Below are 24,335 nucleotides of genomic sequence, written 5' to 3'. Positions count from 1 at the left end.
ATCCAGCTGGTCCCCAGCACAGGAAGGACATGGATCTGTTGGAGCGAGGCCTCAAGAGGATACCGAGATCAGAAGGTTGCTCTAAGAGTTGGGATTTTCATCCTGGAGAAGAGAAGGCTTTGTGGTGACCTAACTGTGCCCTTCCAGCACCTGAGGGGAGACAAGACAGATGGAGAGAGGCCATTGACAAGGGCGGCAGTGACGGGACAAGGGGGAATGGCTGCAAACCATCAGAGGGCAGGTTTAGAGTGGGTAAGAGAAAGAAATTCTCTCCTGTGCGGGAAGTGAGGCCCTGGCACAAGGTGCCCAGAGAAGCTGTGGCTGCCCCTGGATTCCTGGGAGTGTCCCAGGCCAGGCTGGACAGGGCTGGGACCAACGCGTTCTGGTGGGAGGTGTCCCTGCCATGGCAAGGGGATTAAATGAGATGAGCTTTAATGTTCCTTCCAACTCTAACCGTTCTGTGTTTCTCTGGTGAAACCCTCAGTTACCAGAACACGCAGTGTACGACTATAGCAGTTGTACAAGCGCACGATCACCTACACCCCGTTATGTTCCCTCACAGACGGCAGCTGCCGCCGCGCTCGGGCTGCCGCGGGCCCTTTAAGGGGGCGGGCTGGCGCGCAGGCGGAAGCGTCGCGCGAGCTCTGATTGGTCGGTGCTAGTCGCGTCACCGGCAGGGCTGTTGCTCCCCGAGGGGCGGGGGCAGAGGGGCTCAGCGGCGCCGCTGATTGGTCGAGGCCGCGCGGCGGTGGCGGCGCCTTTAAGGGAGCGAAGCGGCAGCTGTGGGGTCGCGGCGGTGCCGAGGTGCGGGGTTCCCGGTGCGGGGTTCCCGGCCCGGGGCCCGGGCGGGTGCGGGGCTCGGGGCGCGCGGCAGCGGGGCACAGGGCGGGGACCGCACCCGCCCCAGCCCCAGCGCCACCCTGTCCTCTTGCAGGAGGGTCGAGCCCCGGGGAGCTGATCCTCATCCAGGCGGATGAATGGCGACGGCGGACGACCTCAAATTCCAAGGTAAAGGCGATGTCGCAGGTGCGAACGCGGGACTCGGCCCCGGCTGGGGGAGCCGTCAGGCGCTGGAGGCTCTGGGAGCGTCCCTGAGCGTTCGCGGAATAAAAACGTCCTGGGAGTTTTGTTTGTGGGATCAGGTATCCTGAATTTTCTGAGATGGAATTGTGCTGCTGACCAGATAAAAAATGTAACCGGTGCTGACGGAAATCGTGGACTGAAATCCTTTGTAGTAGCAAGTGATAGCTGGAGAGGGGCAGAGCGCTCTGTAACTTGCAAAAGGCCCCGGTTTCAGACTTCCTTAGTTCTTCATTAAAAATTTCACGTCAATTTTTGGAGAATGTTAAAAGTACCCGTTTCTCTAGGAGGCAGCTTTCCCTTCCCCTTGCAGAGGCCTGCTGCCCTGGGCTGGGGGCTCTTGGCCGGGCAGGAAGGCAGGCTCCAGCGGTGCCAGTGTCACATCCTGCAGGCAGATTGGCAGGAAAAGCACATTCACACTTTATCAACTGACTAAATGTTCAGATTGATCCATGTCAGTTTGGACTTCAGGAAAGAGATCATACCCAACATGCCTAAGCTAGTGATTATTCTGTCTCAGCGTCTTTATGCGTTTGTTTGAGCCATGAGAACAAAAATTTTAGTGTCTTGATCATCGCCTGTCTTGTAATGTACTTATTTGCAGAATTTGACGATGCAGCTAATTTGCTTGCAGCCAATCCTGATGCCACCACCATAAGCATCGATGAGCCTGTCGAAATCCCCAAGAATCAGCACGGCCACCTGCAGGAGCCAGGGAGGGAAGAGGATGATGAGCTACTGGGCACTGATGACTCCGATAAAACAGAGGTAATGCTCTCACCCCTCTGGTGGAGGCCTGTGAGAAAGGTGGAGAGAGACTTCTTACAAGAGCATGTAGAGAACAGGACAAGGGGGAATGGATTCAGACTAAAAGAGAAGAGGTTTAGATTGGTTATAGGAAGAAATTCTCTCCTGTGAGGGTGGTGAGGTGTTGGCACAGGTTGCCCAGAGAAGCTGTGCATGTCCCATCCCTGGAAGTGTTTAAGGCCAGGCTTTGAGCTACCTGGGATAGTGGGAGGTGTCCCTGCCCATGGCAGGGGGATGGAGTGAGATGATCTTTAAGGTCCCTTCAATCACAGGCCATTCTGTGGTTCTGACAGCAAAAGGAGCTTGTCGTGGTGGTGAGGGTGTGTGTTCCAGATGATGTGGCATGGCAGCAGGCAGTAACAGGCTGCTCTTTACAACCTCAGGCCGTGGTTCTGCCTCCAGGGAGATAAGAGACTGGCTGTCTACAGCTTTTGGAGGGGAAGAGGGAAACTATTACATAATCCTGCCCTGTTATGTTTGTTTTCAGTTTGGGTACCAAAATCACGTGACTACTGTGTAAATGAACTAGTAATGCATAAATTGTGTGCTTGTAACACTTTCCATGTTGTCTTTCCCACCATCCAGCTGCTTGCAGGACAGAAGAAAAGTGCCCCTTTCTGGACTTTTGAGTACTACCAGACCTTCTTCGATGTGGACACATACCAGGTTAATACTCTGCTCCAGAGGAGAACTGTTGTTTGAATTATGCCTTATCCACTGAGGTGTTTTTCCTTCTTGCATTGTCAGTCAAATAGATCCTTATGTTTCATAGGTCCTGGACAGAATCAAAGGGTCAGTGTTCCCAGTCCCTGGGAAGAACTTTGTAAGGCTGTATATCCGCAGCAATCCCGACCTTTATGGTACGTGTGAGGTGGGAGAAGTTACTTGCTGTACTAAATATTTTCAGTCTGTATTACATTTTACTTGCTGGCCTAGAAAGCAAGACAGCAGAGGAGGTGCTATTGATTTTTTTTTTCCTTTTAAGGTCCATTTTGGATATGTGCTACACTCGTGTTCACCATTGCTGTTAGTGGCAACCTCTCAAATTTCTTCATCCATCTGGGCAAACCAACGTACCGCTATGTGCCTGAGTTCAGAAAAGGTTTGTAAGTAGTCATTTGTGGGGTTTATTTTTTTTGTTTGGGCTTTTGTTTTTTAATATTCAAATGAAGTAATATGAAACCAGGTCGTGGCTTTGATTTAGCACAAATCTTTTGATTGATTGCTGTCTTTAAATTTTTAGACCTGTGAAACAAGCCCTTAAAATGGGTTGTGACTGGCAGAACCCTGTTTCTTCAGAGCATAAGCTAGTTTCAGGGATTTAGAAGAGCAAGCAGGAGTAATTAGTTATTTTCCAGCCTTAGTGGATGTCTCCTTGTACAGAGAGTGAAAGCCCAGCACTGGGCACTGTGGTGCTTTGGTGGGGGCCTTGCTGGATCTGTGGCCTCCCAGGAACCTGCAGGCCTTGGGCAGAAAATTACCGGATCAGATTATCACTCAGATCACCTACTTGAAGTGCTGGCAGAGTACTGGGTGTAAACTAGATATAAATGCAAAGTTCTCAGTTTATTAATAATTAAAAGTTCATCTTTTGGAAGTATCTTCACAGGTAGCTTTCTAGTTTTCATGCTGAATGCTTCTACACCTTTGATTCTGGCAGGATTCAAAGTAGAACATTAAACCCTTTGTTGTGTTTCCAGTGTCCATAGCAGCTACAACGATTTATGCATACGCTTGGCTTGTTCCCCTTGCTCTCTGGGGATTCCTGATGTGGAGGAACAGTAAAGTCATGAACATTGTCTCCTACTCCTTCCTGGAGATAGTGTGTGTGTATGGCTACTCCCTCTTCATTTACATTCCCACAGCGGTACGTATGCCTAAGGAGTGCCCCTCTCACATGTCCTGCCTGAGAAGGTTTGCTCTTTCTTATAATATTGTTGATATTTGTCGAAATTTTGGAGACTGGGAGAATCTTTTGCTCTTTTTCTTGAAGCTTGTCTAGTGTAAAGGTGTCTTGTGGGTGCTGGAAAAGCCCAGGACACATCATTTCCCCAGAGGCAGCAAAACCAAGCAAGGTGCTGCTGGTGAGCCTGGCAGGCAGCCTCAGGAATCAGGATGTTTGTGTCCCCAGGGAACAGATGCCGATGGCTCCAAGGACAAGTTTCCCTGGCTGGGGACAGGCCTTGGAGGGAGTAGCATAACTTGGGGTTCACCCTTGTGTCTGGGATTAAAGCTCAGCACTGCTCTTACTCTTTCCTCCAGTAAGAGATGTGTCAGATTTAGGCGCGAGTTTATTTGTGCACAAACAGAAGCGACAACGGTGTCACAGAACACACAGCCTCTTTGCCAGCCTTTTGCAAGCCTTCTGCTGCCTTTTGCAGATCTTGTGGATCATCCCCCAGAAGGTGGTGCGCTGGGTGCTGGTGGTGTTCTCGCTGTGCCTCTCGGGCTCCGTGCTGGTGATGACCTTCTGGCCCGCCGTCCGCGACGACAACCGCCGCATCGCCGTGGCCACCGTGGCCGCCATCCTGCTGCTGCACGCCCTGCTGGCTGTTGGATGCTTGGTGGGACACTGCCAGTCCTTTTCCCTGATCTCTTATATCCTAGGACAGGTGGTGGTATGGGATAGGGAAGGAAGGATTGGCTGGTTACAGGAAAACCTCTGTGGTGGTGTTCGCAGGGGTCCCAGGACGAGGGAAGAGATGAGAATCTTGACTCCATGTTTCAGAAGGCTGATTTATTATTTTATTATATATATTATATTAAAACTATTCTAAAGAATAGAAGAAAGGATTTCATCAGAAGGCTAGCAAGGAATAGAAAGGAATGATAATAAAATCTTGTGACTGCTCACAGCCTCAACACAGGTGGCTGTCATTGGTCATCAAGTAAAAACAATTTCACATGCTGGGTAAATAATTCTCCAGATCACATTCCAAAGCAGCAAAACATGGAGAAGCTGAAGCTTCTCAGCTTCTCAGGAGAAAAGATCCTGGCAAAAGGATTTTTCATAAAATGTGTCTGTGACAAACCTCCAATGTAAAAATTGCAGTTCTTTTAAACGTAGGAAAAATTGACGCCAGTGTGACCCTGCAGTGCTGGTAATAAATTCAGTAATCAGTTATGGAGTCATAGAATATATCCAAGTTGGAGGGGACCCATTAGGATCATTGAGTCCAATTCACCTGGAATTCATCATGGTACCAGCAAAGCCTTAATCTTTATAGTATCCAGTTGCACTCTATTCCAATGAGTACTGTGCTTAGTCCTTTAGAAGGATTAAATGTTCAATGTAAAGTGTGGGCTTAGGAGTTTTAGCAGGTTTATATTTTCATACACAAGTAAGTATTAGAAAACAGAAGACCCTGAGGCCATTGAAATACACAATGAAGACTTAAAATATTTGTTTCCTTATTGGAGGGGGTAGAAGGTGTCACTAGGCCCAAGTTTCCACAGCTTCCAGAGTAGATGGATCTGTGTACCTGTGTTTGATGGATGTGGAAAGAAAGATCTGGGATGAGGCAGCACTGTATGTTTCTCTCGAAATAATTTTTTTTCTCCAATAATGTAGGCATACTTTTTTGATGCCCCTGAACTGGATATTCCTGCTCCTATTATTCCTGCTCACAATGGAACAACAGTAATAACAAAGAGTCATTAATAAGGTGAGAACCCTGTCTAAACTTCCTTTTCCTGCAGTCATCACAGAGATCTTAAAACTTTTGCCCATCACTATGGTTGAATGGAAAGGGGGTTAACAGACTAATTTTGCTAAATGGGGTCCATATATAAATAAAATTTATTAACTTTGTTTCATTTGTAAGTTTTAAGTGCAGATGTAAAAACTGAAAAGACTCTGAGGAACAGGTTATTTTCTTTGAGGTTTGATCTTGGCAAAGAAACTCACATGTAAATAAATAATATACTCAGTCCCAGAGGCCATTCCCTTACAAAAACCCCAGAACATTTATTTGAATTTATTCTGCACAAGTGAAACTTAAGCAATAAACTGTTAGACTCCAGTTTTTCTTTCCTTTTAATATAAAAAGCAGACTGGGCTTTTCCCCCTTGATGTTTGAGACAGTGTTTCAGAGCAGCAGCCCTGTGTGGGGACATCTGTGTAGGCTCTGGGCAGCGCTGACTCAGAGCTGAGCCACCCATCCCTCTGCACTGCATTTCTTCTCTGGGATGGCTTTGAGCATTTGCTTCCTGGCATCCAGGACTGCTGCCAGCAGCAGATGACATTTGAATTCTGTTGGATAATTCTCTGGAGGAGGTCCAGGAACAGGCTAATAGAGGATGTAAAGGCCAGGCCACTCCAAGTACATCAACCACAAGTGTGTTTGTGAAAACCTGGATATTTACTGAATAGAAGCTACATTAGATTTAATAATACTAAAAATAGCCAAATGTGCCCAGTGAAAGGCACATTAAAAAATTACACAGTCCAATCATGCAAGTCAATTTTAGTGGCTTTTCCTCCTGCAAAATCATTTTTTTCATTCCAGATGCCTAATAAGAATCAATATGACAGTAATGGATTTTAGTATTGAGACTTAAATATGTGCCCTGTTGTGTCCTCTGGTAAGGAGCTGAAATATTCACTGGAGTTATTTGTTTCTTTCAGATGACAGCACCAGTTTCTCCATCTAGACAGTAGTTCTATTTAGATTATTTTTTCACTGAAGACCTTGAAAATGTCAAGGACAAGGGATGTGTTTTGCAGCAGGATGGACAGCGATGTCTCATGGACGTATGGACATCTCCATGTTCCAGGATCCCAGTCTAGAACACAAAGGGGTTGTTTTTGTTTGGTTGGAATTATTTTATGTTTTGTTTTTGCTTTTGGGGGGGATTTGTTTTGTTTTTCTTTAATTCTGTGCTCGCCACACTGTTTTGCCTCTGAATAAAGCCTTCTGAAGGCGATGTGATTTGTACTTTTTGTGCGCAAAGCATCCTAACGCTCTGAAGCCGTGAGGAGGGGGGGGGAAGGTTTGGTCCAAGGCCTGCTGTTGTGACAGGACTGGACTCCCTTGAGGTGGGCCCGTGCCGCCAGCGAGGCTTTCAAAGTGTAAATAATCAGACGTAACGTGGGCTAATGTGACAATTTCCTTCCTCGCCGCCCCGGGCTGCATTCTGTCCCCTTAGACACGGAAAGACCCCAGGCCCCTCAGGCCGCCATAGCCGCGCGGGGGACGCCGGGACTTGTAGTTTCCACGGCGAGTGACGTCACTCGCGCACTCCCGGGGAGCGGGGCGTGCGCGCCCTCCCATTGGCTGCTCCCTGGGCGCGCGGCGGAAGTGTCGCGGGTCCGGCACGTGGGGCCGTTGGGCGGCGGCTTTGAACGGGCGGCCGGGCCGCGGCCATGGAGGGGGCGGCGGGCGGGCAGCGGGCGCTGCTCCGGCAGGTCGGTCCTCGGGCTGCGCTTCCTCAGGCTGTGTTCCCTCAGGCGCATCCTCCCCGGTCCCGGCTCTATTCTCCCTGCAGGCGCTGGGCTGGCGGATGGTGTCGGTCCCCGGCCTCCTCACTGTGTCTCCCCTCAGGTTCCGGGGGATGAGCCCCACTCCCCTCACCCTGCGCTCCCCTCAGGCGCTGCCGTGGCGGGTCCCGGCTCCCGTTCCCGGTCCCTCCCATTGTCACCGTGCAGTCACTGCGCTGGCAGGTCCCGGTCCCCCTCCCGGTCCCTCCCATTGTCACCGTGCAGTCACTGCGCTGGCAGGTCCCGGTCCCCCTCCCGGTCCCTCCCGTTGTCACCATTGATTGTGCTGGCGCTGGGCTGGCGGGTCCCGGTCCCTCACGCTGTGTCCCCGCAGGTTCTGGGCTGGCGAGTGGCCGCCGCCGTGACCTGGTCCGTGCTGCTGCTGCCCCTCTGCACCGCGGCCTTCATCGTGCTCAGCGGCCTCGACCCGTTCCACCCGGTGCGCTGGATCTCCAGTAGGTGCCCGGCCGCGTCCTCCTGATTTTGCTCTCATTTGTTTGTGTTTGTGTTTATTGTTGTTTGTTTTTTGTTTGTTTGGTTTTTTTTCTACACTCTGTTGTTTCGCGTTCAGTCCCAGATAACGGGAACTGACGGTGGCATCGTGTTACACTTGTGTTTCGAATAGTCTTCGGCTTTTGAAATGTTTCTGTGTTAAAGCTGCAGCAGCCACAGTCCACCCTAGGTGGGAATAAGTGTTGCAAGTTCATGTGAGTCTATCCCTCACAGAAGAAACAACAACAACACCAAAAAAACAGATTAAGTGCTTTAGTTGTCTGCTCTGAGTCCTTGGACACACTTCCCCTTCCACCTGTTCCCTTCTTCACTTTTCTCTATGGTGCACTGAATCCTAAGAGAAATTCCTGAAGCAGCCACTGTGCATGGTGAGAATAACTTCCCCTGAGTGCCTGCAGTGAAAATTGAGAGATGTTTAGCTGGAAGCTCGTTGCCTGTGATCATTGAGCTGCTCCAGGCAGAGAGAATTGACTTCCTTCCTCCCTTGAAAACAGAAAAGCTCAAAAGAACCACTCTGTAAGAAATTTCTTCCCTTTTTGGTGTGGCTGGATGGCTGCAGCTTTTTTTAAATGAATGGAAATGTGATATTTGAGCCACAGTTTAATGTTTTGGTTTTTTTTAAACAAACTTCTGAGTGTCGATTTATAAGAAAACCAGTTATAAGGGTGTCAAATAGTTTCTATGAAGTTTAAATATGCTTTTGTGCAGAAATGTTTTGTAGCTGGGCAGACCTCATGTGGGATTAGAAAATCCATTGGCCATTACTTCCCTTTAAGCATTCAGTGGATTATTTTCCATTGCTTAAGTGCTCTTTTCTGTTACTTACTGCATTGCTGCTGTATTATTCCAATTTTCTGAACAATAATATTTTTATTTTTTAGATTCTTTCAATGATTTGTATACATCTTATGTCATCTTTTGTATCTTCCTGATGTCTGTGGTGATAATAGTAATAAGCATCTTCAACGTTGAATTTTATGCAGGTGGGTTGTGTAAATTGTTGAACTGTTTTTGATACCTAAATTAAATAGGATGATCATTTATAATTTAGTGATTGATCCTGACAATGGTGGGGTTTTTTCTCTTTTTTATTTTTTAATGCCAGATTTTATTATTAAGAGGTGAAATGATTTTTCTGCTTTTATTTACAGTGGTGCCATCGATACCATGCTCTCGATTAGCACTGATAGGAAAAATTATTCACCCTCAGCAAGTGATCCATTCCTTTGTTCATGCTATCATGGGAATGCTGGTTGCTTGGTGTGCTACAGTCATGACAAAAGGGAGGTTCCAGTTTCTTGCTGTGTCCTGCACACCTTCAGAAAGGTAATTGTGTGTGTGTCAAAGATAAACAATGAACTTTTATTGTAAAATGTATTTACTGATGGTTTCTTTCAAAAAAAAAATCCCAAGAATTTGGGTATTCTCAAAACCCAATTATATGTTGATTTTCTTTATTAAAGGACAAAAAATGCCCCCCTTTGTGAATGTTACAATGCAGAGAGAACTGGAGCAGAAAAAATACATTTCCAGGATTCTTAATGGATTCTTCATTCTTGATGACAAATTGGTTGTCACTTGAACTAAGTCCTGGTCTGGTGGTTAATGGCATATGTTTCATGCATAAATTACAAAAACAGGTGGTGGGATTCCTACTTCAGCAAAAAACTTGCTGAGATATCATCAGATGTACAGATCAGCAAAGTAAAATCAAGCTTCTGATTTGAGTTTCCTTAGGCTTGAACAGCTTTTTGTTTTGCACTCAGAATTGATTCTAAGTTTTCTGTTTTAGCCTAGAAGATGCTGTTCCTCAGATGTGCCTAAATGAGTATCACCTCTTCTTTCTACTTTCTGGAGCTTTCTTGGGATACAGCTACAGCCTTTTCTTTCTTATTAACAACATGAATTATTTGCCATTTCCAATCATACAGGTAAGAGCTTTAAGCATCTTTGTAGAAAGACATGTATAAGTGAAACAGTGCTCAAAAAAGCCTGGATAATTTATGAGTGTGGCAGCAGGAGCTGCCTGTGTGCAGCTGCTGTCACTGATAGATGAAGTGTACACCCAGCTTTAAATGCCAGCAGTGTTCATCCTACTCCTCCTGCTCAGCTCCTTTTAAATGAACAGAAACTGGGGTGCTCTGACTCTTTAAGATTTACCCTGCACCCTCTGATGCCTGTTAAAAGCTGGCTGAGGTAGCAGGTGAACTACAGGAAAAAGACAATGTGCACAAACTGGGTATCAATTTCAGGAACTCACAACAAGGGTCATCTAAAAGCTGAAAATCTTGACAGTTAAAAAACCCCTTCAGTTCAAGTCTAAATAGCACATTAAATCTTGCTTAGAGCTCAACATCCAAAGCCTTTTTGTGTGTGTAGCACTATGGAAACTGAAATTCCATTAATTCCTCTGGAGGAGTCCTGCAGAAATCTGTACCAGTGTGAAGCATCACCTTAAAAATATTTCTGTTGCTGCAGCCTCACAGCAGCCATGAACTTTGCCTGATTCCCAGAATGACACAGTCCAAACAATTGGGCAAGAGATGTCTTTAACCAGGGTTGGTTGTGTTATAGTGGAAAACATGTGTGCTGCATTTTGCTGACCATTCATCAGCAAACCAAGCAGCATTTTGGCAATGCTGTAGTTAGAATAATAAAAAAAACTATTTCAATATTGTTAATTATCTTTTTTTTTTTGTTTTAGTTTCTTCGGGTTTTCTGTTTGGTTTTGGTTTTTCCCCCCTTTTTTTCTTTTTTGTTTCCTAATGCAAGCTAGTAAAATAAAAAATTAAATCACTTTGGTTGCATTTGCATAGTTTGATTTTCCTGGTTTCATTTGTCATCTGGGTTGCTTCAGTCATTTGGAAACATATATAGTTTATTTATTTGGAGGAAAGTATCAGTGTTATGTTGGTTTTGCTGCTTGGTTCCTGACTCTGGAACTCAGGCTTGTCTAAATTTTCCCTATATTTTAATTGAACATTTAGAATGTAAATGAAATCCAGTAGATTAAATATGCCCTCTTTTTTTCCCTTTATTTTGCATTAGACAGGATTATTTTGGTTTGTTCCCTTGTGTATTGAGTCAGTCTACCCCATTCTTCATTTTCACTGCTACAAGCAGGAAACAGGATAAGAATTAGAAATGATTATAAAATGTCAGGAAAGATTGGGATCATAATTAATCAATGTAACACCTGGAATTACCTTAATTTAAGTTTTTAATTGATCTAGACTTCATGCTTTCAAGTACCTTGTCCTTTTTTGTTGTACTATTTTTATTAACTGTTTCATTGATTAGTTCTGCATGTGGAATACTAAACTATTTATTTTGTTTGGTTTTAGCAATACAAGTATTTACGTTTCAGAAGATCTTTGCCTCTCCTGATAAAACACAGTTGTGTGGAATCACTATATTTTGTTAGAAACTTCTGTGTCACATATTACTTTTTTGGTAAGGGTTCCTGAAATTCTCTATTTTTTTATTTGTAATTCCTGTGTTTGAAAATTTTAATCAGTCAGGCTTTGGACTGCTGCTGTGGTGTCCCAGAGCTGAGCCTGGCACTCCAGCAGAGGGCAGGAAGGACTTCCCTGTGTGTAAGGTTGCTGGTCCCATTTTTTTAGGCAAAGATCAGCACTTTGGCTTTGCTCTCAGGTGCCCTGAATATTATTTGGAGGGAGGCAGGATGGTTCCCTCCCATGTGAAAATGGAGTTTGGTCTATGGCAAAAAAAAAATCTGTGCTGATGAAGATGATTGCACTGGACTTTGTAAAAATCAGGAATTCTTTGTTAGGGTTGTAATTATCATCCTAAATGATGTCAAAATATGCAAGAACTATTATCCCTTTATTTACATCAGGGGATAAATTAGAAGTATGGTGGTTCTATATCAGATTCCATTAAGTCTTTAAAAGCACTTTGCTGCTGCCTGGGCTGTAGTGAAAATTAATATTAGATTACTATTAACCCTCTTTTGTTAGTGAGGAAACACAATTAACTCACTGCTGAGAAGCAGCAATAAAAGAGGAGGTCTACATCTCTCAGTGTACAGCTGCTAGCCTGAAGCCTTTTTTCATTTTCTTTTTTGTGTTTCTTGAAACAATCCCCAAAGGCAGATTGTTTCCTTGTCCATGTGAGTTAGAAGACCAGTCTCTTGTTTCTGCATAAATTCTATTTTTGTCCTCTTTTTTTTGGCCTACTGTGTGTGTGTTTTGTGGTGTTGTATTTGTTTCAGAGTTTCTTTTTGAACCCCCAGGTTATATCCCAAAGGTATGGATATGTACCACGATGGGTCTTCACACAGACAGGTAGGAGGACATTGTGCTGGAAACTGGGAATATTGAAGAGAGGTTCCTTTGCTGAGGAAGTGCAGCCTGGCAGCAGGACTCAGTTCTTTGCCTCTCCACAACAAATGTGGGCAGCTCTGGCCTTTTCTGAAATGAATCCTAAAGGAACTAGCATCCCCTTGCAGGAACCATCTTTTCATTAAGATAGTAATTAGGAGATCACTTTTTTTATTTTCTGTTAATCTCTAAAGTATTAGAAAGGGTAAACACTCCAGATTGCATCTATGAGTTTTATCTGATTTTCTATGGTGGTTTTTTTGGGGGGGAGTGAGGGCAGGGGGAATATCCTTATTTTTTTATGACTGTTGTTTGTTTTAGAATAGGGAGGCTGGAGTCTTCATATGTTAATTGGCTAAAACTGTAGTCATTATTAATTAATATTTATTTTCCTGAATTTCATTAATTGTTCATAATAAGAATACTAAAATACTTATATCCTCTTGGTTATTTTATCTGCAGTAAATTACATCCTCTTGACACTCTGAGTGGCTTATTGGATCTCTCCTTGTTTTACCATACCTGGCTGAGTGGTGTGTTCCTTCTGATGACCTGGTACATTGCTTGGCTGCTCTTCAAAATCTATGCCACAGAGGTCAGTACTTGTGACAGTGCTCCAGTTACATCATCAGTGTGACACAGATCATTCTTTCATTTCAAAAGCAGTTGTACTAGGAAATAACTCCTAATTCTTGAATTTTCACAGCATGCACTACAGATAGTAGCTGATAACTGAATAGTCAAGAGAGACCTGGCATTAATTGGTTTTCCCTTTCTTCTCATAGCAAGACCTGTGCTCCTTACAAAATTCATGTTTTGTTCCTGCCACCTCCTCCTCTTACTCCTGCTTCTGTTTCCAGATATTTCCTTAGAGAGGAAAAAATTGTTCCTCTAACTTGATTTTAATTTTTTTAAATTAAAACACTATGAGACTCTTGATAAAAGAGAAAAAAAAGTGAGGTTTAAATCCTGGGTCAATGTATTGGTGCAAAGTACTCATGGAATGAAATGGCAAATACAGTGCTGCTGGGGTGTTTAATTAGCTTTAATTAGAAAGGTATAGTTGTTGTGACTACATTGAGAAAAGATCAACAATGAGTCAAACATAACAACAGCTCTGAGGTGTGAGCAACCTGTCTCAAAGGATAATAACAAGCACCAGTGAACACCTTGTCAACCTCTCTAATTACTGTATTGCTTATAAACCTGTGGGAGACAAAAGAAATCATCCATCTGTGAAAGTATAAAATGGACTTTGCCCTTTTGGCTGATGAAAAAAAGATTTGTTTATCCACATGGTTTTGTTTTTCTTAATGAGCTAAATAACTTCCAAAGTTGCTTTTAAATATTTGCATAGTGATAATTGAAAAGTCAAGAAAGAAATTGTGAGATTAGCCACATGAGAATATTTATTTGAAGATTATAAAGATATCTGGATTTTCTATGATTTCTCATTTTTAAAGGAAAGGAGTAAACTCTTTTTGTTTCTATGTTAGAAATTCCAGGCCAGTTTACTGGTCTTTCATAAGATTTTCTTGTGCTTTCCTCTGTATAACATAAATTTTGATGTTTGTATTTAGAGTCATCATTTTCCCATTCAACCAACATTTGCTCAGGAGACAGACCAGTGCCTGCCTAAAATCTTAAACAGCAATCCTCCCCTCCTTATAAAGGTAATTGAGCTCCTGCCTCTTCCTGACAGGTGTGTGCTCAAAAGGTGTTTTTCAGAGCATCCAGTCACATCTTCCAGGTCCCAGTTCTGGTCACTGAGGTGTCAGTTCCTTGAGAAGCTGCCTCAGAGCACTCACAGGCTGTTGCATTTAATGATGAAAATTTGTTTAAGTGGTGACATCTGCTGGTGCTCACCATGCTGTTACCATTAGCTGAAGATTCATTTTGTTAGAGGAGAGATCTGTGTGCAGCAGAAGTCTCATGGTGTGTACTGATGCAAAACCAGCAGCTTAGTGGCATTCAGGTTTTTGTAACTCATCTTGGAGTCTTGTCACATAAAGAGGTGTTTTCTCAAACCTTTGTACTCTCAACATCTTGTCCCTGCAACATATATTTGAGAACACATGTGTGTTCTCTCTTGAAATTGAAAATGTTAATATTTAAATATTTATATAAATATGAAATATAAACATTTCATATTTAGGTTGGAAGTTGGATTTCTTTTTTATAAAAGGCAATAGTAAAAAGCTACTTAAAACCTGTGAGTAAAGAAGAGGAATTTTGGTCTATGTTAAACATTAATAGGACTTACTGATGATAACACTTAGAAATTGGAGACCTCATTGAAGAGGTATTATGTAAATAAAAATAAGAATACTCACTTGCACATGCAAATTCTACCTTTACTGATTTCACAGATTTCTGATAAAGCTGGAGATATAATAGGCTGCAATACCTTTTTAAGCTTTGCTGCTTTATCTGAGGATAGGTGGGGAAGAGTTGAGTACAAAGAATTAAAGGAACAGAAAATCTAATACATGATCTCAGATGTCATTAAAATGTCCAAATTATAATAGGGTTTTGAATGTTGTGAGAAATCTGGTTATTTTTAGTTTGGCACATTAATTGCTCGATCACAAGAAAAAGCAGTGATAGGTTGGTCCCATAAGGCACTGACCCTAAAACTGTAGTTGAGTTCTGGTTTGCAAAAACAGTTCTTTTCTTAGACTTTTTAGTGTCTTATTACCTTTCTGCCTGAGCTATTAGAATAAAGCAAGTGTTAGATCTTCTTGAACTCCTGAGAATTGACATATCACTAAAGCTCTTAATAGCTCTGCAGCCCCATCCAGGGTAGTTTGGGGGATTTGCCTCCATTCTCTTTGTGTTACATGACTGGTTTTAGCCAGTATGAACTCATTCTTTGGGAGTTGAGGGATTGATTTTGTATGGATAACTACATATTTTTTAAGCAAATACAGTGGATTTTGCATGCACTAAAATATTTTCCTTTCTTTGCAGTTTTTAGCCTTACAAGACTTGATGTTACTTTCTCAGTATTCTCCTGTTCGACGGCAGGAAGTCTTCAGCCTCAGTCAGCCAGGTAATTATAAAAATTATTTTGTGTTGATTCCTTTTTTTAAAATCACCAGTCAAACACTCTTAGAAATTATGTGATGATGTAAGATATGCTGCATAAGCCAGGAGCCTCTTTCTTCCCTGTGGTGCCTTTTCCAAAAGGCTGCTTAGTTATCTATATTCATATTGTTTCACCTGCTAAACTCAAACCAGTTGTGGTGTCTGTTGGATTTAAATGACAGCCAGGAGGAAACACAGGTTTAGGATTTTGAAAGCAGGGCCCACTTCACACCACCAGTCCAGACTGGATAACCTAACAGATGTGTATGGCAGCTGAATGTTGAGGTGTGTGTGAGTGAGGGGAAATCAGGTACAAATAGTGAGTCACCACTGCAGCTGTGAGAGCAAACACTGGCTGGAACTTCAGTTAGTGCACAGTCCTTTTGCTGTACTCAGATATGGCAGAGGGGGTCAATTAAAACTGCTTAGAAGCCCTCAGGAACTTTTTGTAGCACCTTATCAGGAATTCTAGTGTTTGTACTGCTTCAAAACTGTGTTGACATCGCCACTGGTATTTGTTCATTTTAGCTGTTCAGTGATTTCAGATCTGATGGGCTGAACTGCCTGTGTTGCCTGCTTGCTTAGCAGGTTTCACTGAACTCTTTTTACAGTTATCCATTGAATCTGCCCATGTTTTCACCTTCTCTCAGTGCAAACAAGCTGCCACAGTGGAAATGCCCTGCGGCGTTTTAGAAGCTGAGTGGCACTGTGACAGTGAGGCTCCTGCTGAGAGCACGTGGGCACTGTCAGAGGGATGCAGGGAGCAGCAGCTGGGGTAAACTCTGCTCTTTGTGTGCATTTCCAGGTGGGCACCCTCACAACTGGACTGCAATATCCCGGGAGTGTTTGAGTCTCCTCAGTGACCTGACTCAGAGGCTGATTGCACAGCAGGAAGCAGCAGCAGCAAATGGGAGAGCAAAGCCACCAGTGGGAGAGCTGAAAGTACCTCCTCAGACTCCAGGTATGTGAGAAAGTTCTCATAAAGGTTTGTAAAGCATGAAGGTAGCAATAGATACCTTAGTCTCAATTAAATTTTATGAGGAAAATTTCTGCAAATAAATACAGACAAAATTTCTGCAAATAAATACAGACAAAAAAGATCCCTCCCCCAATTAATCTTAGGTATTTGTGTTGAAGTAATCCCAAAATAGCTAGAAAACTTGTTTACTCAGTTTGTTTACTTGCATGATATTATGTTCAATACAGTATTTTTTCCATGCTTGCATGAATAAAAAAAGTCTGATTATCACAGTTTCAGTAAGTGGTTCAACACAGCACAGGGAGAATTTAAGTCATGCCAAGAGATGCTCTGTAATTTGCATAACTGCTCTTATGATTAGTTTAAGATGGTAAAATTAGGTTCTGTTTATGTTTGTGTGATTCACTAATATCACTGTAGAGTGAGGAAATCCCAATCTGACTCCTGAGCTGTGAGCAGCCTCCAGGCATTTTGGGTGTTTTACATGCCAGACTTGGGCATCATTCCTGGCAGCTCAGCTGTGTTAGCACAAGGCTGCCAGGTAATGGAATCCCTTAGCAGGCAGTGCCCTGGCAACAGCAGGCATTGTTGTATGTCACAGGTGAATTTCTTCTCGTGCTGCTGATCCTTGGATTTGCAGACAGACATGCCTTTTCTTACATGCCAATCAGAATGACTTTTCATTCTTCTATGGATAGCCTTTCTTCTAGTACTTAATGCTAAGAGCCCACTCTATGTACCTATATATATATCAGGATGTTGTAATATTGGCTAGCAGGAGTAAAATGAATAAATGCAAAAGATTTATTTAAATTTATATTTATATTTTATATTTATTTTCTCATCACTTTTTACTTTCTCATCACTGCTGTTTTTAAGCTGATGAACTTTGAAAACACTCCATGCTTAAGTTGATGTGTACTTCTTTGCAAGACCAGAGTGCTAACCACGTCCTTTTGTATTAGCTCTGATACAGAAGTTGTTGAAATAGCAATCAAATAACAAAGCCATCTCCTGTGTCATTGTGCCAGCCTGTTGTCTTCATGCAGTGTGTTCTTTGTCCCTAGGAGCTGCTGGGATAGAAGATATGTCATTCCAGTCACAGAGGTCCAACATTGTTCTCAGAGCCTCCATGTCTCCCCTGGTTAAGCCATCCCTGATGCCTGTGAAGACATCTCCTGGCTCTGATGTTGGTTCACCTTTCAGCTCTCCTGCTTTAAGTTACAAGATGGGAGCTGTGGATGTAAAGTCTCCTTGGCATGGAACAGTCCAAAGTCCCCATGTCACGAGGAGGGGACCAAAGCTGTGGACGTCGGTTTCAGGTAAAGATTCTCCCACAGCACTTGAGCCTCAGAGCCATAAGTGTAGTGGCCTTGTCAGTGGAGAGCTGCATTGTGAGGATGAAAGGGACAGCAATCAGTTTTTCTGAGGCACTGTATTTTTTTCCTTGCAGATCAGCAAATGAATGGTTCCCACCATGAACCCTCCCCAGTGCTCTCTGCTGCAAGAACTGGCAGCGAGGCAGTGCAGCCAAGATTTATTTACACATGGCTTCAGAACAAGCAAGAACAGGTGGAGTAAAATTTCAGTGCATAGGGGGTGCAGCTTAGGTGATACCTCTCTGGAAGAATTTTCCCCTTTAGGGAATGAATGCTTCCTTCTCTACTTAGCTTATATACCACAAATCCTTCCCTCCATTCCCAATGCCTTTATGCTGTGTGAAGGTGGTAGGGTTGAGAAGGGCCAACTGTGCATGCCTTAAATAAATGCAGATGATATGTTTAATCTTTTGTTTCTTTTCAGATAAAAAACTTCTTGTCCAAACGGGCATTGATAATGTATTTCTTCAGCAAGGTAAGGGTGGTCCTGTGTTTGAGACACAGGTAATGGCTTTAAAACCTGTATTTTCATCTAAAGCTTTCCATAAGTACAGTTTCTTCCTTGCTGTGGGTTTCACAGCAGGATTGTCCCATACCAGCAGAAAATAAGAATAACAATGCTGTTTAAAACTCATCTGATTAGAAACTGTATTTTACTTAAAGTATTCTTAGCCCTCGAACACTAGCTCATGTATATCCTTCCCCCCCACACTTTTTTTTTTCCTCCTCAATTACAGCTGTAGCATTGTGGGCAGCTTCTGTCCAAAGAAAATTTTACTTTAGATCAGATTTTTCTGGCTATTTCCCAAGATCTGTTGGCCTTGCAGGTCTGTTCTGAAAGCTGTATGTTTGGCAATATTATTTATAAAGTGCACTCACAGCACTTTGGTTTCTTTCTCAGCACCCAGAAGCCTCCATCCAGGCTGTCTTCTGTGATGCCCAAATGCACATCTGGGCTTTGGAAGGTAAGTGGTTTCCAGGTGATCCACTCTGGGTTCATTGAAAACTCTCTGGGCTCTGTGCTTTATAAATGTAACAATAAAAATCTTTTAAATGCTTTTGACAAAAACACAACTGCATTTCAGACACCAACATGACTAAGTCTAATTCACTTGTTAGTTTTGAGATCCCATGTGAGATCTCTTATGTTCTGTACAGATTCCTAAACTTGATTTCTGGTGCTTCTCTCTCATATGAACCCATGTATCACTTTTACATTTTTTCTAGTGACAGATTTGTGTTGCCTTTTTACAACAGCTTTTCTGACTAAAGGCTCTGGGAATTATTATCCCTATTATTCATAGGGAGCTGAGGGAGGCACTCAGATAATAACTTGGCAAATAAACAAAAAGCTGGTTTGCAGAGAATTAGAAGAACAATGACAGTATGAAATTACATTTTGGATTTTTATTGTTTCTTTCAAAGTTGTGAGTAAATACTGATATTGATAGAATCTTCTATTGCATTTGACTGTGCAAAGTTGATCAGTTTCCTTGGTGATGTGTTCTATGGGCAGATGTGCCATGCTGTGTCAGATTGAAGGTGATGGCTTGGGATGTAGAGAGTCTGGAGATGGGAATCATACATAATTTTTATATAAATCTCTCTTGCTTTACCAACCTCAAGCTATTATACACCTGTCAAACCACTGAGTGGTCATGAGCTGAGGTGACTTTCAGCTGGCAGCAGCAAGTCCTGAGGTATTCCAGCACACTGGTGGAATCTTCAGGCAACACCATAATCTTTGATACTGAATTCTCACCTTTGGAAGCATGAATTACAACAAATTTCTTTTTTTTTTTAAAGGTCTGTCTCACTTGGTAGCAGCCTCCTTCACTGAAGACCAGTTTGGAGTTGTCCAAACTACACTGCCAGCTATCCTGAACACGTTACTGACTCTTCAGGAGGTAAAACTGTGAACTTTTCCTTGCTGCAAGGCAAATTTAGGAGAGGAGGAGTCTTGCTGATTTTACATAATAACCTTGCTGACTAGTCATAACATTGAAGTTGCTGCCACTAAAACAGCTCTGATGCAGTTAATCTAACCAAAACAGCTGGTTGACACTATGTACACTATGAAACAGCTGAATAAAAGAAAAACCTGTTGGTTTTTTAAAATGTGGAAGGAGAAAATATGCAATTTTTAATTCTAAAGAAATGCTACTGTGTGCTCAATTGAAGAGTTTATTTCAGGGATGCAGCAATTCTAATACAATATCTTTTGCAGAGTTAGAACTTGATCTTTATCTGTTGCACACAATTCCTGGTGCAATGTGGAGCACTTGGAGACATTGCAAATCTCAAGAGATAAAATCTGTGTCTCTGCTAATAGTAAGACACTACTCTCAAATTACTGATGTTTGTGTAATGTGTGCTTTAAAAAATCCAGATTTATTTCCAAGGCTATCCATGTCCTATTAACATAACCATTTCACACTGTCCTAATGGAAGTTCTTGGAAAGAATTTAGAGGTTATTAAAGTTCTTCAGTGTAAGTCATCTATTCCAAGAACAGGCACCAGGGGGAAAGAAAGCCCTTGTTTGTGAAAGAAACAAGTCATAATACAGGACAGAATTGTGTTTCTCCTGCAGCATGTGATGTTCTTAGCCTAAGACTCAGTAACAGAGAATTTAATTTCACAGAACTTGATTCTGTGTTCCTGTTGATGGCTGGGAAATGCTCAGTCCCCAAAACATTTTTGTGTGTCTTACTGCGAGTTCAGAAATTCCACCTTGTCTTTGCTTTATTTGACACAAACATGTTACATGATGAAATAATTGAAGAGATGACAGGAATCTCTTTGTTTTTCCCATCAGGTCGTAGACAGACATTTCAAACTGCCACATGTTTCTAGCAAACCTCCCCGGATTTCAGGGAGCCTGGTGGACACATCCTACAAAACACTACGATTTGCACTTAGAGCATCTCTGAAAACAGCCCTCTACAGGATAACTACTGTCTTTGGAGAGCACTTGAAGTAAGAACTTCCTCATGATTGCTTTCTTGTTAAATTTGGTTTAATTAGTGTTATTGTAGGACCTGTGAAAATCAAAATTTAGGGGAAAATCCCTTCTGGTCATTATACATTACATTATTATAATATGGTATTTTAGTTTTGGTTTTTTTTTTTTTTTTTATTTGTGGAACCTTAAAAAGTTCCTGTGTAGATATATGGTCCTCCTTCAAATTTATTATTCATAGATGTCTGGGCAATTTTTCTTAGTGACTTTTCATGAACTCTTTAGAAGCAGTTCATGAATACCACTTGTTTAATAAATCTGAGCTGCTGAAAAGAAGATAAATCAACTAGAGGCGATTGTTCTGCAGGGAGAAAATCCTATGAGGGGTCCAAATAATGAAATTCCATTGCTGCCTGGTTGTCCAACAGCTCTTCTTCAGCCACTCTCCCAGCAGGCAAACTTCCATCCTTGGCCTTAGAATATGTGGGACTGAAACTTCCTGTAGTATCTGCCCATCTCTCCCTCTGGGGATGAAATGTCCCTCAGTTTAGAAGTGCTCAGTATACAGGAGGGATCCTTTTAGGAGATTCTTTCTTACCTAAATCATCCTTGCAAGTTAATCAGTTGCTGTTTAGAGGTAAGGAAATGGGCAAGGTTTCCTGGTATAGGTATGTTTTAGAAGCTGTTGAGGATAGGAATTGACAGTTTCAAGGATTAATATGCTTCTTTGTCTTGGAACATAGATGGTTTTTCATAAAATTTAGCTTCAGTGTAATTGATTTCAATGTACACTCAATTTTGGCATGAGACTTTATTTTTGTATTCTAATGTAAAATGTTCTGCATTTGTTTCTAGTGCTGTACAAGTGTCTACAGAACATAAGAAAAGACTTCAGCAATTCCTGGACTACAAAGAATAAATTTTGATGCAGCTATGGTTGGTTTTTTCAAGACTTTTACTAAGAAGAAAGTGGGACTAATGAGGCTTTTTACATTGGCTTTTTGGAAAAGCATATGGAAGTATAAGTTGCAGAACAAAACTTTTAGAACTGTAGAAGAGTTCTTATGGGTTTGGATCATTTTTTGTATAATAAAACTTGTAAAATTCATCTTGCCTTCTTTTAATATCACTTACAAATGAGAAAGTGCCAGTTCTTCTTTCTAGGTAAGACTATGACATTTAAGATTGCCGGAGTTATTTTGACACTCAGATCTTTCATTATTTTTCACACTGTGTTCTTTCCCTACTCTCTTCTGTTAAGGGGCTGAGGAGAGATTCACGTAGATACTTAGTGCTTAAGTGCTTCATAAATTTAGTTGATAACACTTTAAGATCAAGAGTGGAGTTTAAGTGTAGGAAACAGATGTGCCAAGGAATAAAACATGCTGCTCCTCTGTAAGCTGGAAATGTTCCTTCAGAGTAAAATGGGTGTGCAGAAAGGCATTATTAGCACACAAATACTGCCTGGGAAGGGAGCAGCTCAGATTTTATCTTTAAGGTGACTTAGCAAACCAAGTTCTGATCTATACAGAAACTTACAGGATACAGTACTGCAGTTAGTAAAACTCCTAAGTAATGATACTGGGAATTAAAGTTTAGATCAACAGCTTTCTGTTCGGTGAACGACAGATGTGTCCTACACACATCCAAATTTTTCAAAATGATACACATTATTGGTAGATTCTGGTGAAAAATATTGCTTTTTTAAAGCTTTTAATCTGAAAACCTATCTAAAAAATTTGAAAATTAACTACTCAGTTTTTAAACAGACTCCAGTTACTGTGATACCTATACTGGAAAATGTGTGGAGTATGAAGATGAGAACAGTAAGCTAAGTGGTCTTGCAAATGAATTTAGTTTGATAAGGGGAAACAAAACTATCATTTTCCTTCAGTGGTGTTAATCCTATTTTTTTGTTGTGGTTTTTTTTTTTTTTTTTTGGGGGGGGGGGTTTTTGTTTGTTTGTTTCATTTTGTTTTTTGTTTTCTTTAACAGGGGACCCAAGATTTGAGGATGGCTGTGGTGTTAGTTATGTTGGTGTGATGTAGCTGTGTAGTAATAGGGTGTCAGTAAGGTTTGGGTAAAAGAGAAACCTCTGAATTTCCAGTGAGACCTGCATACTGCTTTCTTCAGTACAGAGAGGTAATTTTTTTGTAATGCAGACACTGCAGATGTTAGATTTGGTAGTGAAAGTGAGAATTGTTCTTTTTGCATTGAGATGGCCCATAGCAAATGCAGTAAGGTGATAGATAACCTGTCCCAATGTTTAAAGGTTAAGCTAAAGCTTCCCCATGCTTGACTTCTACCACAGGTAGAAGCCTTTTAACTGCCTGAGTTATTAAATAATTTATTTTGCATATTTTTTGGCATTGCAATGTGCACCTGATGCTTTAGCTGGTACCTCAGGTGTAACTGGTAACCCAAATCCTGCAGATGAAAGTTTCAAATAAATTTTTCAGAGTTTTGAACAGGTGCAGTACTATTCTTTTATTGCTGTGGTATTTTCTGCAACACTCCCACAGCCATAAACTGTAAGTTCTAATTAAATGTTACAGTTCTGAACAACGGGCTTAAAATGCAGATGACTTTTTGATGGCAGAGTGGTTGAGGTCTGTCCTTGTGTTGCAGCAGAGATTTGCACATATCTACTGATGTGTGTGTGATTCAAAGCATTCTCCCTATGACAGGAAATCTTTCAAAAGCTGATTGCTTTGTGGTTTCTTTAACAGCTCCAATATTTAAAGAGCTGAAGACTTTTTTTTTTTTAAGCCTTAACTTAAAAGTGCATCTTTAACAATATCTCATGCCTGTGAATCACAGTATACAAGAATATAAAGTGTATGTTGGGTGCCCTTTGAAGTTGAGTAACTGATAACATCTTACTCTGGTTTTGGCTTTGGGAATAATTCTATTCCCCTGGCAAACTCTGGTGGTATTTCAAGTCCTTTTGTATACTTTTGTCTTAACATAAGAATCAGTCTGTGAAGCCTCTGTGAGGTAGGGAAGAGTCTCCTGAGTTCATTTCTGCATTCTGGGTACTAAGGGAAAAAATAAAGCCTTTTTGCATTTGGTTTCTGTGTAGCTGCAACTGAACTGGATCCTTCAAGCCTGATTTTTTTCATCTGTTTAATCATCTCAAAGCTGAGCTGCATCTTGTTGCTGGATTGCCTGCTGCATGCACAGGTGAAACAGTATTCTGGTAACCCTGTGAACAACCTGCCTCTCCCACAAGTGAACTGCAGGCAAGAGTACCTGAAATAATATCCACTGCAGCTGTGGAGAGGTACGTGGTTGATGGTTCAGATCTGTGTTCCTGTTACAGTGGAGTAATGAAATGGAGGCTTAAGCTCCTGAGCATTCAGTCATAAATCTGAAAAAAAACCTATCTTGCTTCATTTTCTGAGATACAGCTTTGAAAATTCAGACTGTGGGTGGACAAATGCAGAGGCCCTGTTCCTTGAGGCTCTTGCACACTGCAGTATCCACGAGAGGCGGGCAGGACTCGCTCCCTCAGCAGGAGCCCTGAATTGTCCCAGTGCCAGTCGCGGCTCCAGGCCTGAATGCCCCTTGAAATGAAGTGGTTTCGATTCTGTTGCTGCGTGCTTTGAACAGAGGCTGCATTGTGTGTGCCGTGCTGGTGTCCTGAGGCTGCAGCAGCAATCTTCCCAGCTCCCACCTGCTCCTGCAGCTCCCGGGGAAGGGCCAGCC

General features: G+C 42.1%; 2 protein-coding genes across 5 annotated transcripts; both read left to right on the top strand.

Annotated features, from left to right (window-relative positions):
* Positions 1–65: 65 nt before the first annotated feature.
* Positions 66–6,813, top strand: YIPF1 (Yip1 domain family member 1). Of its 3 annotated transcripts, none has more exons than XM_071436784.1 (10): positions 66–252; positions 935–1,008; positions 1,685–1,848; positions 2,473–2,553; positions 2,660–2,747; positions 2,873–2,989; positions 3,588–3,754; positions 4,269–4,451; positions 5,459–5,552; positions 6,515–6,813. In XM_071436784.1, the coding sequence occupies exons 2-9, from the start codon at positions 978–980 to the stop codon at positions 5,546–5,548; spliced, it is 921 nt and encodes a 306-aa protein (XP_071292885.1). In that variant the 5' UTR covers positions 66–252; positions 935–977; the 3' UTR covers positions 5,549–5,552; positions 6,515–6,813. The 3 variants fall into 3 exon arrangements, with proteins under 3 accessions (XP_071292885.1, XP_071292886.1, XP_071292884.1); XM_071436785.1 differs by lacking the exon at positions 66–252 and adding an exon at positions 654–804 and having other exon boundaries at positions 1,715–1,848; XM_071436783.1 differs by lacking the exon at positions 66–252 and adding an exon at positions 654–804.
* A 364-nt stretch (positions 6,814–7,177) lies between these two features.
* NDC1 (NDC1 transmembrane nucleoporin) lies at positions 7,178–21,735 on the top strand. 2 transcript variants are annotated; one of them, XM_071436766.1, is made up of 18 exons: positions 7,178–7,294; positions 7,701–7,821; positions 8,761–8,862; positions 9,031–9,205; positions 9,672–9,810; positions 11,224–11,332; positions 12,135–12,186; positions 12,685–12,817; positions 13,803–13,895; positions 15,193–15,274; positions 16,115–16,270; positions 17,356–17,610; positions 17,742–17,860; positions 18,092–18,142; positions 18,569–18,632; positions 19,474–19,574; positions 20,484–20,644; positions 21,483–21,735. In XM_071436766.1, the coding sequence occupies exons 1-18, from the start codon at positions 7,253–7,255 to the stop codon at positions 21,544–21,546; spliced, it is 2,019 nt and encodes a 672-aa protein (XP_071292867.1). In that variant the 5' UTR covers positions 7,178–7,252; the 3' UTR covers positions 21,547–21,735. The 2 variants fall into 2 exon arrangements, with proteins under 2 accessions (XP_071292867.1, XP_071292868.1); XM_071436767.1 differs by lacking the exon at positions 8,761–8,862.
* The last annotated feature ends 2,600 nt before the right edge of the window (positions 21,736–24,335 follow it).

This window comes from Agelaius tricolor, unplaced genomic scaffold (genome assembly GCF_023055355.1).
Source record: "Agelaius tricolor isolate 1412-34295 unplaced genomic scaffold, bAgeTri1.0.p SCAF_11, whole genome shotgun sequence".
Lineage (NCBI taxonomy): Eukaryota > Metazoa > Chordata > Aves > Passeriformes > Icteridae > Agelaius > Agelaius tricolor.
The sequence above is the reverse complement of the archived record's forward strand: the minus strand, read 5'-3'. Positions and strand labels throughout refer to the sequence as shown.

Coding starts and splice junctions, on each gene's coding strand:
- YIPF1 (XM_071436784.1), top strand. CDS start 978: ATGGCGACGGCGGACGACCTCAAATTCCAAG. Junction 1,009..1,684: donor GGACGACCTCAAATTCCAAG/GTAAAGGCGATG, acceptor ACTTATTTGCAG/AATTTGACGATGCAGCTAAT. Junction 3,755..4,268: donor TCATTTACATTCCCACAGCG/GTACGTATGCCT, acceptor TGCCTTTTGCAG/ATCTTGTGGATCATCCCCCA.
- NDC1 (XM_071436766.1), top strand. CDS start 7,253: ATGGAGGGGGCGGCGGGCGGGCAGCGGGCGCTGCTCCGGCAG. Junction 12,187..12,684: donor ATGGGTCTTCACACAGACAG/GTAGGAGGACAT, acceptor TTTTATCTGCAG/TAAATTACATCCTCTTGACA. Junction 18,633..19,473: donor GCACATCTGGGCTTTGGAAG/GTAAGTGGTTTC, acceptor TTTTTTTTAAAG/GTCTGTCTCACTTGGTAGCA.